At 45.3% G+C, this 15704-nt stretch overlaps 11 protein-coding genes; 6 read left to right on the top strand and 5 right to left on the bottom strand.

Annotated features, from left to right (window-relative positions):
- Positions 1-2: 2 nt before the first annotated feature.
- Positions 3-1577, top strand: GSBLH_T00006426001 (uncharacterized protein; the record flags this gene model as incomplete). Its single annotated transcript, XM_013040848.1, has 7 exons — positions 3-59; positions 92-199; positions 230-371; positions 400-588; positions 626-790; positions 823-861; positions 892-1577. The coding sequence occupies 7 exons, from the start codon at positions 3-5 to the stop codon at positions 1575-1577; spliced, it is 1386 nt and encodes a 461-aa protein (XP_012896302.1).
- A 4706-nt stretch (positions 1578-6283) lies between these two features.
- GSBLH_T00006425001 (uncharacterized protein) lies at positions 6284-7524 on the top strand (the record flags this gene model as incomplete). Its single annotated transcript, XM_013040847.1, has 8 exons — positions 6284-6319; positions 6350-6391; positions 6424-6507; positions 6539-6580; positions 6611-6652; positions 6688-6737; positions 6766-7007; positions 7040-7524. 8 exons carry the CDS (start codon positions 6284-6286, stop codon positions 7522-7524), a joined length of 1023 nt encoding a protein of 340 aa, XP_012896301.1.
- Positions 7525-8307: 783 nt separating this feature from the next.
- Positions 8308-9243, bottom strand: GSBLH_T00002308001 (uncharacterized protein; the record flags this gene model as incomplete). Its single annotated transcript, XM_013040846.1, has 4 exons — positions 8308-8604; positions 8636-8854; positions 8884-9006; positions 9040-9243. 4 exons carry the CDS (start codon positions 9241-9243, stop codon positions 8308-8310), a joined length of 843 nt encoding a protein of 280 aa, XP_012896300.1.
- A 298-nt stretch (positions 9244-9541) lies between these two features.
- Positions 9542-9673, bottom strand: GSBLH_T00002307001 (uncharacterized protein; the record flags this gene model as incomplete). Its single annotated transcript, XM_013040845.1, has 1 exon — positions 9542-9673. One exon carries the CDS (start codon positions 9671-9673, stop codon positions 9542-9544), a length of 132 nt encoding a protein of 43 aa, XP_012896299.1.
- A 17-nt stretch (positions 9674-9690) lies between these two features.
- GSBLH_T00002306001 (uncharacterized protein) lies at positions 9691-10321 on the bottom strand. XM_013040844.1 has 2 exons: positions 10033-10321; positions 9691-10000 (listed from the first exon to the last, which is right to left on the bottom strand). Exons 1-2 carry the CDS (start codon positions 10211-10213, stop codon positions 9732-9734), a joined length of 450 nt encoding a protein of 149 aa, XP_012896298.1. The 5' UTR covers positions 10214-10321; the 3' UTR covers positions 9691-9731.
- A 310-nt stretch (positions 10322-10631) lies between these two features.
- Positions 10632-11095, top strand: GSBLH_T00002305001 (uncharacterized protein). XM_013040843.1 has 3 exons: positions 10632-10709; positions 10742-10886; positions 10920-11095. The coding sequence occupies exons 1-3, from the start codon at positions 10639-10641 to the stop codon at positions 11076-11078; spliced, it is 375 nt and encodes a 124-aa protein (XP_012896297.1). The 5' UTR covers positions 10632-10638; the 3' UTR covers positions 11079-11095.
- A 26-nt stretch (positions 11096-11121) lies between these two features.
- On the bottom strand, positions 11122-11506 carry GSBLH_T00002304001 (uncharacterized protein; the record flags this gene model as incomplete). XM_013040842.1 has 2 exons in its annotated part: positions 11122-11279; positions 11310-11506. The coding sequence occupies 2 exons, from the start codon at positions 11504-11506 to the stop codon at positions 11144-11146; spliced, it is 333 nt and encodes a 110-aa protein (XP_012896296.1). The 3' UTR covers positions 11122-11143.
- Positions 11507-11868: 362 nt separating this feature from the next.
- Positions 11869-13093, bottom strand: GSBLH_T00006424001 (uncharacterized protein; the record flags this gene model as incomplete). The annotated part of the gene is given in 8 exon segments (XM_013040841.1): positions 11869-11925; positions 11981-12272; positions 12331-12541; positions 12572-12696; positions 12733-12848; positions 12881-12905; positions 12924-13024; positions 13055-13093. The coding sequence occupies 8 exon segments, from the start codon at positions 13091-13093 to the stop codon at positions 11869-11871; spliced, it is 966 nt and encodes a 321-aa protein (XP_012896295.1).
- A 119-nt stretch (positions 13094-13212) lies between these two features.
- On the top strand, positions 13213-13575 carry GSBLH_T00002303001 (uncharacterized protein; the record flags this gene model as incomplete). XM_013040840.1 has 3 exons in its annotated part: positions 13213-13292; positions 13324-13401; positions 13433-13575. The coding sequence occupies 3 exons, from the start codon at positions 13213-13215 to the stop codon at positions 13506-13508; spliced, it is 234 nt and encodes a 77-aa protein (XP_012896294.1). The 3' UTR covers positions 13509-13575.
- Positions 13576-14736: 1161 nt separating this feature from the next.
- On the top strand, positions 14737-14898 carry GSBLH_T00002302001 (uncharacterized protein; the record flags this gene model as incomplete). Its single annotated transcript, XM_013040839.1, has 1 exon — positions 14737-14898. One exon carries the CDS (start codon positions 14737-14739, stop codon positions 14896-14898), a length of 162 nt encoding a protein of 53 aa, XP_012896293.1.
- Positions 14899-14913: 15 nt separating this feature from the next.
- Positions 14914-15348, top strand: GSBLH_T00002301001 (uncharacterized protein; the record flags this gene model as incomplete). The annotated part of the gene is made up of 1 exon (XM_013040838.1): positions 14914-15348. The coding sequence occupies one exon, from the start codon at positions 14914-14916 to the stop codon at positions 15346-15348; it is 435 nt and encodes a 144-aa protein (XP_012896292.1).
- Between the last annotated feature and the right edge of the window lie 356 nt (positions 15349-15704).

Here is a 15704-nt window from a genome sequence, read left to right as displayed (position 1 = left end):
GGATGGGAGTGTTTCGAGACATTCACTTTTGTATTGACAAACTGGGTGATGAAGAGAACGTAATTTCATTTCCATTTGAATGATGCACTAGAAGAAATTAAGAAGAGCAATAGAAAAGGAGGGAGGGAGTTATCGAGATATTTTGGAGGACGACACGTCCTATCTGATTGTGCGAAAGGTTGGATCGTACAACTATTATGTACTGCTGAATTTTGCGTTCCATGAGTAGAAAGCTCAACAAATGAACATCCCAATCGTGCCTCTTGCATGGGTGTACGATTCTATTCAAGATAAAGAACTCAAAGATCCTGCAGAATACCCTCTTCGTCTGTTTGAAGGAATGGTCGTGTCTACGACAGGTTTCAACAACGGTATTTTTATTCTTTTTCTGCTCATCAGACGAACGATATGTGATGCAGGCGGAGCTGGAGCGGCATGGTGGTGTGTTTGAAGGAAACATGCTCTACGACCACACAGATTATCTGATCGTGCGTAATATATACAGTGAAAAGTACCGAATCGCGCTCGAGTGGGGTACCATCATCTTAGTGAACGAATACTGGTTTCAAGACAGCGTTCGTTGCAACAGTACTCTACTTCCTTTCTTTCGCCTTCTCACAATCAGAGCTTCAAAATCCGATCCACTACCAAAACTTCACGCAAACCCTCGAAAAAGCTCAAGACAAAGCGGCCAATCAATCGAACCCGCACGTTCGATCGCAGCTGGATAAGCAAACCCCCACGTCCTTCACCGACTCTTGTTTATCGCTCGTCCAGCCGCTGGAAAGCGGTAGAACCAACGGATTGGCTGCTCACCCGCAGAGTATTTAACGCCGAATAAAACGATCGCGCATACACGAGGTGGAACCGAATGGGTTGGATGAGGCATAGAAGTGGATTTGCTTTTGGACGGGTTTATCTTCTACCTCGCAATCAGCAATCCCTCCACGAAGAAGCGAGTTCTCTCGATTCTGCTCAGTCATGGCGCGTTCTGGTCGACGAACCTTTTTTCTCTGAAGCGTAGCATCGATACGATTCTCTCTTCCACGAATCTCATCATCGCCGAAACCCAAACCGACTACCAAACCGCGATGCAGTGGATCCACAGCTCTCCCCAGTCGAACGAGCTCTCGCTCATCCCCGTTTTAAACGTCGATTGGGTGCTGGACACGCACGGAAAGTACCAGCTCATGGAGTACGACGCGTATCGCTGGCGCAAAGGCATCTTCTCCAACCTCTCCTTCTTCATCTACGAGTTCAAACGCGATTATGACAAGGTCAAACAGTGCATCGAGTCGAACGACGGCCGCGTCGCCGCCACTCTCGACGACGCCGTGTACGTCGTCTGCGCCAAAACCGTCGATTCGGACATCTACAAGGACGATCGCGCGGTCTCCGCCAAGTGGCTTCGCTCCTGCACCAAAGCCAATCGGCTGGTGCCTCGCAACGAGAAGGTTCTCTACCGCCCGTTTCCACGATTGCTGGGAGGGAAAACGCTCTGTCTCACCGGGTTTCGCAGGGAAGACCAGCTCACCATGGCCGACTACGTGGAGTACCGGTGGAAGAAGGGCGTCTGATCGTAGGGCGTTGGGAGGAATGATCGAAACGCGCGTGCAGAAGGAGAGCTACGCGCTGATCTGCCAGGACTTGGTGAAGACGAACGTGAAGATTCAGGAGGCGAAGACGCTGGGCGTGCCGATTGTCAAGCGAACCTGGCTCGATTGGCTCATCGTCCATGTGGGTTTCCCCGTTTCCACTTATGTCTAGAAGGAACTGACGCCGTTTGAAGGCTACTTCGTCGAGGCTCCATCGAATTCGATCGAAAACAAGCTGCAGCTCTCACCGACCGTCAAACTACAACTCAACGAAGCTCCAATCGAAGCTCCAATCGAAGCTCCAATCGAAGCTCCAATCGAAGCTCCAATCGAAGCTCCAATCGAAGCTCCAATCGAAGCTCCTGCGGAGGGTCGGGGCCCATCCACCAAGCCGGCGTTGCGGTCGGGATCGGAGCGAATGTTCGTCGTGGACTGCCGAAGCAACTCGCTGGCGAGCGAAGAGAAGGAAGACACGTCGAACTCGCTGTTTGGAGAGAAGGAGAAGGAGAAGGAGGTGCTGTACACCAATTTCAACGAGATCTTCAAGCAGGACACTGCGGGCACTTCGCAGTATGTGGCGGATCCGATGCTCGTAGAGAAGGAAATCCAGGAAGCTTCGCAGCAGATTTTGACGCCCAAAATCGATACCAGGCCGCCGTCGGACGGAAAGAAGCTACTGGATGGGTTGCTGCAGACGGAGACGAGCAAGCTGTGGGGAACGTCGTTTTTATCGAAGGGGTTGAGCAATGTGGGGAGGCGAATCAATCTGAATTTCTCGGATGAGGAGAAGAAGTCTGGATCGAAGCTGGCCGTATCCCTGATCGATTCAGAAGATGAAAAAGAGGAGAAAAAGTGGGGGAAGGAGGGAAGAGTGATGATGTAGGGAAAAGAAGCAGGTCGTGTCAAAAAAGACAAAGCAGACCAAAAAGTCAGGACGAACAAGGGGGAAAACATAAATTATTCGTTAGATGATTGTTTGTTGAGAATACATCACCTGCTGTATAATTGATAAGAAATGAAAATGAATCAAGAAGAGCCTGCATTAGATCGATGCAACAAAATAAAAAACCGCAGAAAACGATTCAAGGCAGATCACATATGGAACAAGCCAAGGGGTCTGGAACAATTACTCTGGAATCGCTAAAAGAAGAGCTCATAAAGCGAACTACAGAGCTTGTATGTGGTTGATAGGGAAACCTGAAACAATAGAAAAAAACAAAAGCAGAATTCAAGAATTTGCATGCGGTAGCAAAGAAATTGAGAGAGAAGTTGGTATGTCCATCAACCAAGGGTTAATAGATTCTAGGATGTTGCTGAAGCAGAACTCAAGTCACTGAAAGAAGGGAATGGTCAGAATGCTCCTTCCACTAATACTCAGGAAGGAGGTAGTTCTACCGAGAATATTGTATTTTATTTATTTGATACGCTGATATATAGGATGTTAGTGCATTGAATAAGCGAATTGTATGTTTACAAATCGATCTTCATATTTAGGAAGCGTTACAGGCAAATCTGGATAGTGTTACGAAAGAACGCGACGTACTATTTTAAATTTTAAAATTAATTTTTAGGAATTGAAGCAATTGGTTTTGTCTTGTGCATCTCCTCATAGAGTAGGCTCAACCTTCAGAGGGAAGTAGCCAAGCAGCTGGCGAGCTGGTATTCACATATTATCCATGTGATCCTTCTAGGAACAAGCTAGGATGGAGCGTGATCAACTCAAATCGGATTTGGTAGTTTTACTGCATTTTGGTTATTCATAGGAAGAAAAAACGAAGAAGCTCAGTTCCTACGAATCCGAACTCGCTCAGCTGTGCGTTATTTGACCATTTTCCACTGATGAATAGAAAGGAGCAAAGTGGGAAAATGAAAATTCTGATCACTCGAATGGACAAAATGGTCAAAGACGAAGTTCGTTTCCGTTCTTTTTCTTAATTCTAGCGAGAGAAAAACGCGAAGCTCACCGAAATCGTTGGGAAACAGAAGGAAGCAATGGTAAAACGAAACTCAACTCGAATGAATCTCAGATTTCTCTTCAATCGACAGTGGAAACCGCGAATATTCGGCTCGCATCGATCGACTCGATCGTCGATCAGCAGACTCGTTTGATTCATGAATGGGTTCCGAACGACGCGATTGCTGTGGAGGAAAGCGATGTATCTGATTTGGAAACTGTGTCGCAGGGAATCTTGTTTTTGGGACAGAAAGTTTCGAAGCTTCATCAAGAGATTGAGAATGAAAGGAATGCCGTGAATGTTTTGACGGAAGAGAAAAAGGCGATGAATGAATCGATGGATGAACTGAAGCGAGTACGAGCTGCATTAGAAGAAGAAATCGCAGCTTTGAAGGAAAAGGAGGGAAATGTGGAAGAAATGATGAATGTGGTAGAAGAAAAGAAGGAACTGGAGGAAAGAATAAGTGAAATGGAGAAAGAAATTGAAGAACTGAAACAAAGAGGAGATGAAATAGAAAAGGAACGGGAAGGATTGGAAAATGAGAAGAGATTAATGAATGAATCAATTGAATCATTGAAGAACGAGAAGAACGAATTATTGAACAGAATTGAATCAATGAAATCATCAGATCGTAGTGCTGAACTGAATGATCGCATTTCCAAATTAGAGAATGAGAAGAAAGCATTAGAATCTAAATTGAACGAAATGAATGAATCAATTGAATCATTGAAGAACGAAAAGAACGAATTATTGAACAGAATTGAATCAATGAAATCATCGGATCGTAGTGCTGAACTGAATGATCGTATTTCCGAATTAGAGAACGAGAAGACAACATTAGAAAATGAGAAGAACGAAGTGAAATCGAAACTGAATGAAATGAATGAATCAATTGAATCATTGAAGAATGAAAAGAACGAATTATTGAACAGAATTGAATCAATGAAATCATCGGATCGTAGTGCTGAACTGAATGATCGCATTTCCGAATTAGAGAATGAGAAGACAACATTAGAATCTAAATTGAACGAAATGAATGAATCGATAGAATCATTGAAGAACGAGAAGAATGAATTATTGAACAGAATTGAATCAATGAAATCATCAGATCGTAGTGCTGAACTGAATGATCGCATTTCCGAATTAGAGAATGAGAAGAAAGCATTAGAAAATGAGAAGAATGAAATGGAATCGAAGCTGAATGAAATGAATGAATCAATTGAATCATTGAAGAACGAGAAGAATGAATTACTGAATAGAATTGAATCAATGAAATCATCGGATCGTAGTGCTGAACTGAATGATCGTATTTCCGAATTAGAGAACGAGAAGACAACATTAGAAAATGAGAAGAATGAAATGGAATCGAAGCTGAATGAAATGAATGAATCGATAGAATCATTGAAGAACGAGAAGAATGAATTATTGAATAGAATTGAATCAATGAAATCATCGGATCGTAGTGCTGAACTGAATGATCGCATTTCCGAATTAGAGAATGAGAAGACAGGATTGGAATCTAAATTGAACGAAATGAATGAATCAATAGAATCATTGAAGAACGAGAAGAATGAATTATTGAATAGAATTGAATCAATGAAATCATCGGATCGTAGTGCTGAACTGAATGATCGTATTTCCGAATTAGAGAATGAGAAGACAGGATTGGAATCGAAGCTGAACGAAATGAATGAATCAATTGAATCATTGAAGAATGAAAAGAACGAATTATTGAACAGAATTGAATCAATGAAATCATCGGATCGTAGTGCTGAACTGAATGATCGCATTTCCGAATTAGAGAATGAGAAGAAAGCATTAGAATCTAAACTGAACGAAATGAATGAATCAATTGAATCATTGAAGAACGAGAAGAATGAATTATTGAACAGAATTGAATCAATGAAATCATCGGATCGTAGTGCTGAACTGAATGATCGCATTTCCGAATTAGAGAATGAGAAGAAAGCATTAGAAAATGAGAAGAATGAAATGGAATCGAAACTGAATGAAATGAATGAATCAATTGAATCATTGAAGAACGAGAAGAATGAATTACTGAATAAAATTGAATCAATGAAATCATCAGATCGTAGTGCTGAACTGAATGATCGCATTTCCGAATTAGAGAACGAGAAGACAACATTAGAAAATGAGAAGAATGAAATGGAATCTAAATTGAATGAAATGAATGAATCGATAGAATCATTGAAGAACGAAAAGAACGAATTAGAAAATACGAAAAAAGAATTGGAAGCAGCTATTGAAACTTCAGCTCAGGAAAAGGAAGCGCTTTCTCAATCAGTATCTGATCTCACTTCACAACTTCAAAACATTCAAAAAGACAAAGAAGAAGCCAGTGCCTATCAACTTCAAGTAACTGAAGATATCCAAGTAACAATTCTTTCCCATTCTCATCATTAGACGAGACTCAACGCAATTATTGAATCCCTCCAATCGGACAATGTTCGTTTGTATTCCATCTCTAATATTTAGGAAAAGAAGCAGAAAGAATTGCTCGACATTCACCAGCAACTCGATGCAAAATCAAACGAACTCGCTGCAGTACAGAAGCAATTGCAGACCGCTGAATCGTCCATGGCTATGTTGGAAAAGGAAAAGCAGATTTTGCGAGATAGCGAAAGCGAACTGCGTGCGATTATCAATCAGTCTGTAGCGGAGCATAACGCGGATGTAAGTTGTTTTATTAGCGTCTGATTTCCATAGAATGAAATGATGCAGAAAGTCGTCGAATTGGAGAAAGAGCGAGTTTGTGTTTTTGTGTTTTGTAACGAATAGAACGATTATTTATCCGAACTGGCAACACTGAAATCCACCGTCGTACGATTTGATTGGATGAAGCAACCATCTAGATCACAGCTACGGAGAACGCAAAGAAAGCTGAGCGCGAAATGGTCGACATGCAGCAAGAACTCAAAGAGAAAACGGACTATATCGTACTTGTTGATTCAGGGTGGTGTTGAATAGAACCAAAATTCGCTTTCGTTAGAAAACCAGCATTCGCAATTGGTACGAAAACAGTTCGGAACTCATCCATAGATCGCACTCCAGACGCGAATCGATCAGCTTGAAAGCTATCAAGTACTCTCACTCATTCATTCGCTTTTTACCTCCAGAAAACGCAAGAGCAGCTTCTTCAAGCCAAAAGCGATGAAGTCATGCTGAAGTAAAACCATTTCATTTATTTCATGTAGACGTCGCAACGAAACCAAGCTTTTAGATCTGAACATGTCGCTTTCTTCGAAGAACTCCGAGCTGGAGAAGCAGATCGCTGCGATCAAATTGGAGTGCTCGATGTCCTTCGTCTCCACGGCCGTCAAGTGTATTCTTTCTCTCGCTCGATTCCATGCAGCCATCAAAGTCCTCGCCTTCGTCATTCTCAACAACCAACAAATGTGCTACTGCCAACTCCAAGTCAAATCCGTCGGATCCTTCGGTTCCTCCCCTTCTTTCTCTCCTCACCCACAGAAACCACCATGTTTAAATGGCTTCTTCTCGACACCGTCCGCATGAACTTCCCCAACGTCCAGCTCCCCATCGAACTCCACGACATGATCTACACCGAAACCCGATCACTCAGCGCGCAGCTCACCGCCACCACCACGCAGCTCGACCAGCTCCGCGCCGATTTCGAGACGTACAAGCGGAAAACCCGCGCGGCGACGCTCAAGCTGCAGCAGATCGCGACGCAGGGAAAGAACCAGCAGGCGGAAGCCGCGCTGCGCGAGCAGGTCAAGACGCTGGAGGGCGAGACGGAGGAGCTGCGGCGCTGCAATGACGCGCTGCGATCGCAGGTGGAGTCGATGGAGAAGGCGAAGAAAGCGGCGGGTAGGCGATCGGAGGGGCTGAGACGCAGAACAAAACGAAGAAGACGCGCGGGAATTGCGGAGGGAGAAGGAGCAGATCGAAGGGGAAATTTTGGAATTGAGGGAACAGATGAAAACCGCGGATAGCGAGAGGAAATCGCTGAGGGACCAAGTCGAAGAATCCAGAAAAACGATTCAGCAGCTGACGCAGCAACTCGCCGAATCGCGAAAGACTGAAACTCCTGTGGCTGAAACTCCTGTGACTGAAACTCCCGTCAGCGAAACTCCTATGAGTGAAACTCCTATGAGTGAAACGCCAGTCGATGAAACTCCCGTCGAGCAGTCATTGAATGAAGCGAATCAACCCGAAGAAACAGCAACTCCAGCGACTCCAGGGACTGCAGCGACGCCTGTGGAAGGACCGGAAACTGGAATTCCAGAAAACCGGGTGGATTCCCAAATCGGGAACAACGTTTTGCTGAACGTTCTGCGCGACACCTCGGAGGAATCGCTGTAGAATCGATCGGAATGGGACTAATCGGCAGAGGCTTGTTCACCATGCCACACAAACAAATCAAAGAACTTCGAAACGAAGTGATCGAACTTCGATCGAACTTGGCCAGCATGGAAAAGTCGCTTTGAACGATCGGGAATGACGCGTAGAACGCTCTCCATTCTCCAGATCGAGAACAGCAAGAAAGACCAAGTGATCGAAGAGCTGGAAGGCGATTTGAAGTCGATGGGGAATGCGCAGAGCACGGAGAGTTTCAAGTTTATGCGGCACACCCTTGTAAAATTCCTTTGTAACAGTTCAGTTTCGGAGAGACAGATGATTCTTCCTGCGGTATCGGAGCTTTTGAAGCTGAAGTAGGTGGATTTGGAAGGAATACGAGAATAGTCCCGAAGAAAATGAGGCTCTGATCAAGAATTTCAGTGCTCCCAAACTCTTTTCATGGTTTTCTTATCGTGTTTGTTCGAAAAAACAAGCGATTGGAGTCGTTCCGGACCCATTCCGATCTCTGTGACGAGGAAAGAAGCGATGGAAATCGATCCCTCATTCCACTGATTCAAAAACGCTTCACTCAGCGCAGAAGATTCAATCTCTTTTGTAGAAGAAACAAAATGAATTGGAGATAGAAGACTTCGCACAATAGAAGCAATGAACGATGAATGCTTCTCTTCAAAGAACAAAAAAGCGTTCGATCCAGCATCAAACGAATAGGCGATCTACGCTTTACAGATGCTTCGCTGACTCGACAATCGTTTGATTCATGAAGGAATTGATCGCGCGAACGAGTTTGATTATAAACTGGCTTTGATTCGACAAGTAAACAATGGAAGGCTCAGCAGCCGCGCAAATCGCATGCAAATCATCGCTTTCTTGCATGATAATCTCGCCTAACGCTCCGAAATCGTGCATCGAGAACGCTTTGATCGCTTCCGCGATTCGATTCTCCACCAAATCTGTGTATCGAACCTGCAATCGCATCGAAAATTCACACATACGCGCATTAACGGACTAGTCTCCACACATCGATTCATTCCTTCTGTGCTGCCCACGCTTTTCCTTGATTCCGATACGATGCACACCGCAATTCGGAATTCAGGCCAAGAATCGCTCGGTAAAACCTGTGATCATGAAAACAGCACAAAACAATCAACTTGGTGAGCGATCGAGTCCAGTCCATCTTCACGCGATCCCTTGTCCCACTTCACGAGACCACCATAGAGACTACGACACGCACTTCCACTTGCTTGGCGAGTTATCGAATTCAAGATCGTTTCCTCTTCGGGAGAGGTCAAGACTCCGTAGACAGCAGAGAGACATTTTGTTAGACAAGCGAGGCCCGAGGCAGAAGAAGCCATCCCTGCCGCCGTAGGAAAGGAATTCTGTGTTGTGACGCAAATGGGGCAATCTGCAAGTTGAGTATTCCTACAATCTCATATAATTTCCTGTTTTATACCCTCTGCTTCTCACAATTTCTCGAAATTGAGTCACCACTTTAGCAATCTTCTTATCATCCGTTAAATCATGTTGCCTATATCGTCATTCCCATCTAGTGTAGTTTTACACTCCGTTGAAAATAAGAATATCTGAATGGAGCTTGTCTGAGACTCGAACTGTTGTTGTCGTGTTAATTCCATACTAGAATCAAATACGACGTCACCTCCATACATCCCGCAGAGTAACGCTCAGAGAGGAGTTCACAGGAAGATTCACTTGCTTGTTGCGCTTTCCCCAGTACTTTACAAGGGCAATATTCGGAGTGGCTCGAAACGATACAGAAACGTCCATATGGAAACAAACACCAAAGAATATAGAAAACCATCCACAACACTAGAAAGCCTCCAACTTAGAACTTCATGTCATGAGGGCGGCTTCCCTTTCCGATAACAAATCTGGCGTGCAGGTATTCCTTCATCAGAGGAGTTTTCTCGATGCAGGCCTCCAGCTTGTCATCTACAGTCTTCTGGGTCGCTTCCTTGTTCTCAGTGTTCTTCGAAGAGAAGAAGGTATCGTTGATGGAGAGATCCAGAGAGCTGATGTCCAGCTTGGTGCTGGTGGCAATCACTCTGGACTGGGGCACACGAATCAGAGGAACTCTGTTCACGCTCTTAGGTCCTAGAAACTCAACATTTCGAACAAACTCAAACCAGACACCAGAAGAAGTCCCGAAGCGAGCTGCTTCAAGAACACAACGCGCTTACCAGCGTAGCGTCCGCTCAGGAGAATCAGAACAGTTCCCTGCTTAATGGACTCACGCAGCTTGCAGGGCTTAGGGACGGAAGCAACAGGAGACTTCACATGGAAGAATACAGGTACGGCCTTCGACATTCTTATCTCTATACGACTAATTAGAATTGTTCAGAGAATATAACTCCCATTGGCTGTATTAGTCAACAAGGACAAAAGCAACAAAAGGATAATGAACCTACTTCTGTGGAGATAGTTTGTGACCTTTCCAGAATGGCGAGAAAAACGAGGAAGGGGGTACCATCCAAATAGAATTATACTGGATCGAAATACAGGGAGAACGATCAAGCCCTTTATTCGATGATCACTGATTATTTATGATAATACCCAACTACGATAATATGAACACAACAAAATTGATAGAACAGATGGAATCAGACAAGAATTCATGCTTATCTTTGAAGTGATGCTTTTGGAATTATGCTAATAATGCTTTGATATTGTTGCAGAATTGCAACTTATACGAAATATGATAAATTTTGACTTTTCAAATAATCAAAAGGGGAATGTCGCGCGTTGCGTTTAGTTCTTTTGCTCGAGGTGTTAGTCGCCTCCAGTCAATTCGTCAATGTACTACGTACGTCTTTGCTTTGTACGGTGATTTTGCAGAAGAGGGCTAAACCCCATGTTTATGAAAATGCGTGTGAATAGCCGTCCAATGAACGCGTTATTCCCTGAGTTAGCCGCCAAGAATCTGAAGTTGACTCAGTTGAGCAAGCTGTCTACAAATTCCAGACGTCTTGCCTGTTTGCAAGTATTCTATCGTAAAGGGAATGTGACTGTGTAGTTACAAAAGATTCAGCTCTGTGCTCTCTCCCTTCTTATCACTAATGCGGGAGAAATTCTGATTGATTTCCAGGATATGATGCACTCTCTTGAAGAGGAGGAGGAGGAAGAGCTCCTTCGTAGAACATCCCTCCTCGTGCAAACGCAACGCCTTGTCTAATCCTCTTTTATCGTCTGCCGTTGTTTTTTCCAACAAACAGTGGTGTATGTCGCCATAAAGGAGAGTCATCTAAATAATCGCTTTATCTCCACGGCGAAGTACGTGGAGGTTAAAAAGCCACAACTACATTGATACGTGGACTTTAATCCGAATGTCCCAATCTTCACTCCGCAAAGCGGGTTCCAACATCGGAGAATTCCTCTACGCCTCACCGCCTCTCCCCACTCCCACTGCTCACTCCGACTTTCCACTACTTGCTGGATCACCCAAGCAAGCGGCTCAATAAAATACACGGAGCAGTTCGGTCTTGGAGCTCGCTCTCTCCGCGTGGCTTTCTGCGGTGCGCGCAGCCCACCTTCTCGTCCCGCGGGGGAAAGATCATCATCCTTGACTAGCGATGAGCAATTCCCCAGCGACCGAGTGCCCATTCCGCTGAATTCGGAGACCAGCCGGTCCGCGCTGATCCTCACAGCCCTCCCTCACGCCTACAAGAACAATTCTCCCTGCAGATCCTCCTCATTCTCCTCCGGATTGTCAAAAATAGACCCTTTTTTGCGCCTCCCTGCCCTGCTGCCTCGCCGCAATCCGTCGTTTCCCCACGTTTGCCCCGCCACACCGACGATCTGGTCGCTTTGCGCCGCCTCCACGTCCCGGAAGGCATCGCTGACCTCGATGTCCCGAATGTCCCGAATGTCCCGAATGTCCCGAATGTCCCCGATGTCCCCGATGTCCCAATTCTTTTCTCGGATTCCGTTCGTCCCTTTCAGTTCATCGACACAAGCGGATTGGTTCACGCTTGATGATTCCCCGCGGGAGAGGAAATCCAGACCGATGGATTCCCGCGGGACTGCCACATCCGAATCGTGGAAACAGGGGTTCTGCGGGGTTGGCGAAACGCCCACGGAGAGCGCGGAAGCTTCCTTCGCTCCGGTCGGACCCATCCTCGAAACCGTGGAAACCGTGGAAACTCGTTTGGTGTGAACGGGCAGGGGGTCCGGGAACTGGTCGAAAGAACGCGCGCCCGAGGCGAAGAAATCGTCGGGATGAGGGTGAATGGAGGAGGATTGAAGGAGTCGCGGCCGCGCGGGGGAGAAAAGATCGGAAGGGACGAAGCGGCGGTGATCGAGCACGCTAGAGAGAGAGAAAGAGGCGAGAGGGAACTTGCGAGAGAAGAAGAGGAGCGAACGGCAGTTCCTGCAGAGAAAGGGCGTGGCGAAGAAACGAGGAAGCGGCAAAACGCAGCGTTCCCTACGAGGCCGGCAAAGCTGAATTGATGCAGGAATCGGGGACTGGTAGAGAGGCAGAACTTCTAGATGAGAGGGGAGAGAGGGCTCGACTTAGAGAATGAGGTTTGGTGGAGAGAATGGCTTGGAAGCCGGAGAAGAAGTTGGCTAAATACAACTGAAAAGCGAGACGAATGTTGCAATTACATTCGTAGAAGCAACGAAGTTGCTCAAAAAATGCTGGGCGTCAGAGAGAGCGGACAATCTTACCGTTATTGATTGTTATCTGAGGGCGCTTCTCCTTGAGTAAACTAATGGTGTCTTCAAAAGAGAAGTGCTTGCGAGACATTAGAAATCCCGCTACTGTTGCTGCAGAACGGCACCTTCCGCATGTACTAAGGTTCAAAAAACATGGAAAAACACACCAATACACAAGTACAGATCCGTTTGAGAGCCCTTCGCTAATAAAATCGAGGGAATAATAAAAACTGGAGAGAATTTCACAATCCTCACTATCTTTAATATACACATTAAGGTAGGTGAAGTCCTACAGAATCATAGCAAAACAAGTACGAGTACATCTCGGAAAATACAATCCTGACGGCTACAATTCACAATATACTTCACATGATAACGGTTCAAAAATTCACTATTATAGGATGCGTATTTTGATCCCAGATAAAGGTTATGAATAATTTCAACAGGTTCATTATCTTTGATCTCCTGCGAATTACACACGCAAGTTACGCTCACCTTCCCGTTCATACACGTTATGTTGAGCTCTAGGCTCATCTTGTGAATCGATAGCAGTGCTTAGCGACTCTTGAAAATATTTTTTCGATTTATGGCCCAATTGTGCATGGGCCACAACTGGTTCGTAATGTCCCTCACCACCAAATAACTTTATCAACATGAATTCACAGCAGCATTATATGTATGTCAGGGGAGCAAATGATAACACTGCAATCTCTCCTAGGAATAATGAGTTCCTGTTTTTGTACTGACTTCGCCTAACTTCGTAGAGAAAACGAGCAATATGAATATATTTTGAGGTGCAAGTACTGCAAGAATCCTATTCGCGAGGATAGTAATGTGTACATGTAGTTTCGTTCTTCTTGTTTCAAGTGATAGGTTCCTTGATAACAAATTCTGTTCTGAGACATGCCGTGACAATGCCATCATGATGTATGAGCAAAGGCATTATTAGAACTCGTTTTCCTGTACACTATACCTCTTTTCTGTATTCCTATGGAATGACCGTTTACAGCTGCAGTTGCATGTTTGTTAGACACAGAAATGGGCGGAAATTGTTTCATACACTCCATCGTAGCAACCCGATTTCCATGCTTTACACTAATCTGCTGGTCATTTCCTTGTTTCATTTCCCATGTTTCGCTCTGTACTCAGCAAGATCAGCAGAGCAGGCAGAAAGATTAGTGAGCTCACAGGAGCACAATTACAGGTGTTCGATCGTTTTTGTTTTTATGTGATAGGAACGACTTGACCTCATCAAGGCAACGATGCTGGTAAAAGCGCTAGGAGACAATCTCTACAGGGAAGATCGGTAGTGTTGGTTGCCCTCTGTAATAAATAGAAAGAAGGAAGAATTCGACGCCCTTGCCGACAGTGTTGTCTCCATGCCTGTTGGTCAAATGGAACACACAATCCAAGACTACTTGGAGTCTCAGGTTTGCAACGGCGAAATCACATTCAGCGTAGATGGACCGTTATCTGGAAGAAATCACCAAGACTTCTGCAGATGCAGATGCAGTAGAGCTTGCAGCCTCCGCTTCCACTTCGATTTCACCGAACCGTTTCACAGAAAAGCTCTTCCAATCCATGAAGTGGGGCCTATCCGTCCAGCCATCCTCCATCGCCTCTGCAGGTCAAGTACATTTTTCAATTCTTTTTTCTTTCCATTCAGGGAGTTTTTCTCAAAGGTCGCATCCGTCCCGGTACTCTCCTCGTAGGCCGTCCTTCCTTGCCTTTGAGTAGACCGTCATCCCTGGCACCGTCTACCTGCGTCAGCACATCGTCGACGTTTGATTGGACGCACCGATTGACCCCCAGCCGCAGTATTTCGTGCCGCTAACACGCGTGAAGTCGGATTCGAAGTACTGGAACTACGATGGGATCATTATCGACAGCACGGGTTTCGGTAAACAAAATTCGCAGAATGTTCTTTAGAACCTTCCACGCCGCTCGCGTTGGGACATCTGATCAACCATCCCTCGGACCCGGAGAGGCCTGATTTGAAGCCGAATGTGATGGTGGTGCCGTATGAATTCTCGCGGACGCAGGGACAGAAGTACGCCGCATTGATCCCGAATCATTACGTTGCTCCCGAGAAGTTCATGTATAAAGTAGCGAATAATCATGTGCTGCCGAACTCGTTTATGCGGGTGAGAGAAGGAGGAAGGGCTGAGCGGTAGACGATGGGAATCATCAGCATAGCCGAAATCGAAGATGAGGAGTTGTTTTTGGACTATCGGCTACCGCCGAAGGCACAGCCGTCGTGGTACAAACAGATTGACGACAGTACGTTGAGAAGATGGAACTTGCCGGTGGAGGCGGATAAGGATTTGCATTCAGATTAGTTTGTTTGTTGAACAATGATTGGGGATCTATTTGCATTGGTCTTAGCTGTTCTGTTTGCGTATTACCTCATTACAAAGCACCTGCTTTCCCGCAAATGTAGGGTTTGGACTGTTTTGAACAATGTAGCATCAAAACCGCACAGCAGTGAGGATTTGGGAGTCGAGGATGACTCTGATTTTGGACGGGCTGTGAAGTTTGTACGATGTGGAAAATTCCGCCTCCAAGATGCTTCCGTAATTGTAATTTTTATATTATTTACCATTCAGAAGCTTGCCCTTTATGGACTTTTCAAACAAGCAACGATTGGTGATGTTAATATTGATAATCCTGGAGCCCTTGATTTCGTGGGGTCGGCTAAGTGGAGCTCGTGGAAATCTTACGAAGGATTATCAAAAGAGTATGTCAAGAGGGATTTGTACTTTGTAGAGATGCAAAAGCGAAATATGTAGATTTCTTGACAAAATTGGCCCCTCAGTGGTGTGAACAAACAAGTACGAATGAAGAAGGCGCAGAGTCTGAATCAAACGCTTCTGGAGGCAGCTTCGGATTAAAAGTGAGCACAATGAGAGTTGTGTAGAAAACATAGAAGAGGGTGTTATGAAATAGAGGGGATGAAGAAGAAGAGAATACATCAGACGACATCTTTGGCAAAATCGCAGACGGCGAAACCGACTTTGTGATCGAGTTTATCAAGCAGCATCCCGACCAAATCAACGACACAGACGCGGAAGGCCGAACGTGCGATCAAGCGATGGACTGAACGATAGAATGCTGCATTGGGCGTGCGATCGTGGGGATCTTGCGA

This window comes from Blastocystis hominis, assembly GCF_000151665.1.
Source record: "Blastocystis hominis, Singapore isolate B (sub-type 7) whole genome shotgun sequence assembly, scaffold_19".
Taxonomy (NCBI): Eukaryota; class Bigyra; order Opalinata; family Blastocystidae; genus Blastocystis; species Blastocystis hominis.
Note: the sequence above shows the minus strand (reverse complement) of the source record. Positions and strands in the feature narration are given on the sequence as shown.

Excerpts from the sequence above, each read along its gene's own strand:
- GSBLH_T00002305001 (XM_013040843.1), top strand. The coding sequence starts at position 10,639 with ATGTCGCGCGTTGCGTTTAGTTCTTTTGCTCGAGGTGTTAGTCGCCTC. Across the intron at positions 10,710-10,741 it reads TCAATTCGTCAATGTACTAC|AAGAGGGCTAAACCCCATGT; the intron begins GTACGTCTTTGC and ends GTGATTTTGCAG. Across the intron at positions 10,887-10,919 it reads GACGTCTTGCCTGTTTGCAA|TTACAAAAGATTCAGCTCTG; the intron begins GTATTCTATCGT and ends GTGACTGTGTAG.
- GSBLH_T00002306001 (XM_013040844.1), bottom strand. The coding sequence starts at position 10,213 with ATGTCGAAGGCCGTACCTGTATTCTTCCATGTGAAGTCTCCTGTTGCT. Across the intron at positions 10,001-10,032 it reads GGGACTTCTTCTGGTGTCTG|GACCTAAGAGCGTGAACAGA; the intron begins GTTTGAGTTTGT and ends TTGAGTTTCTAG.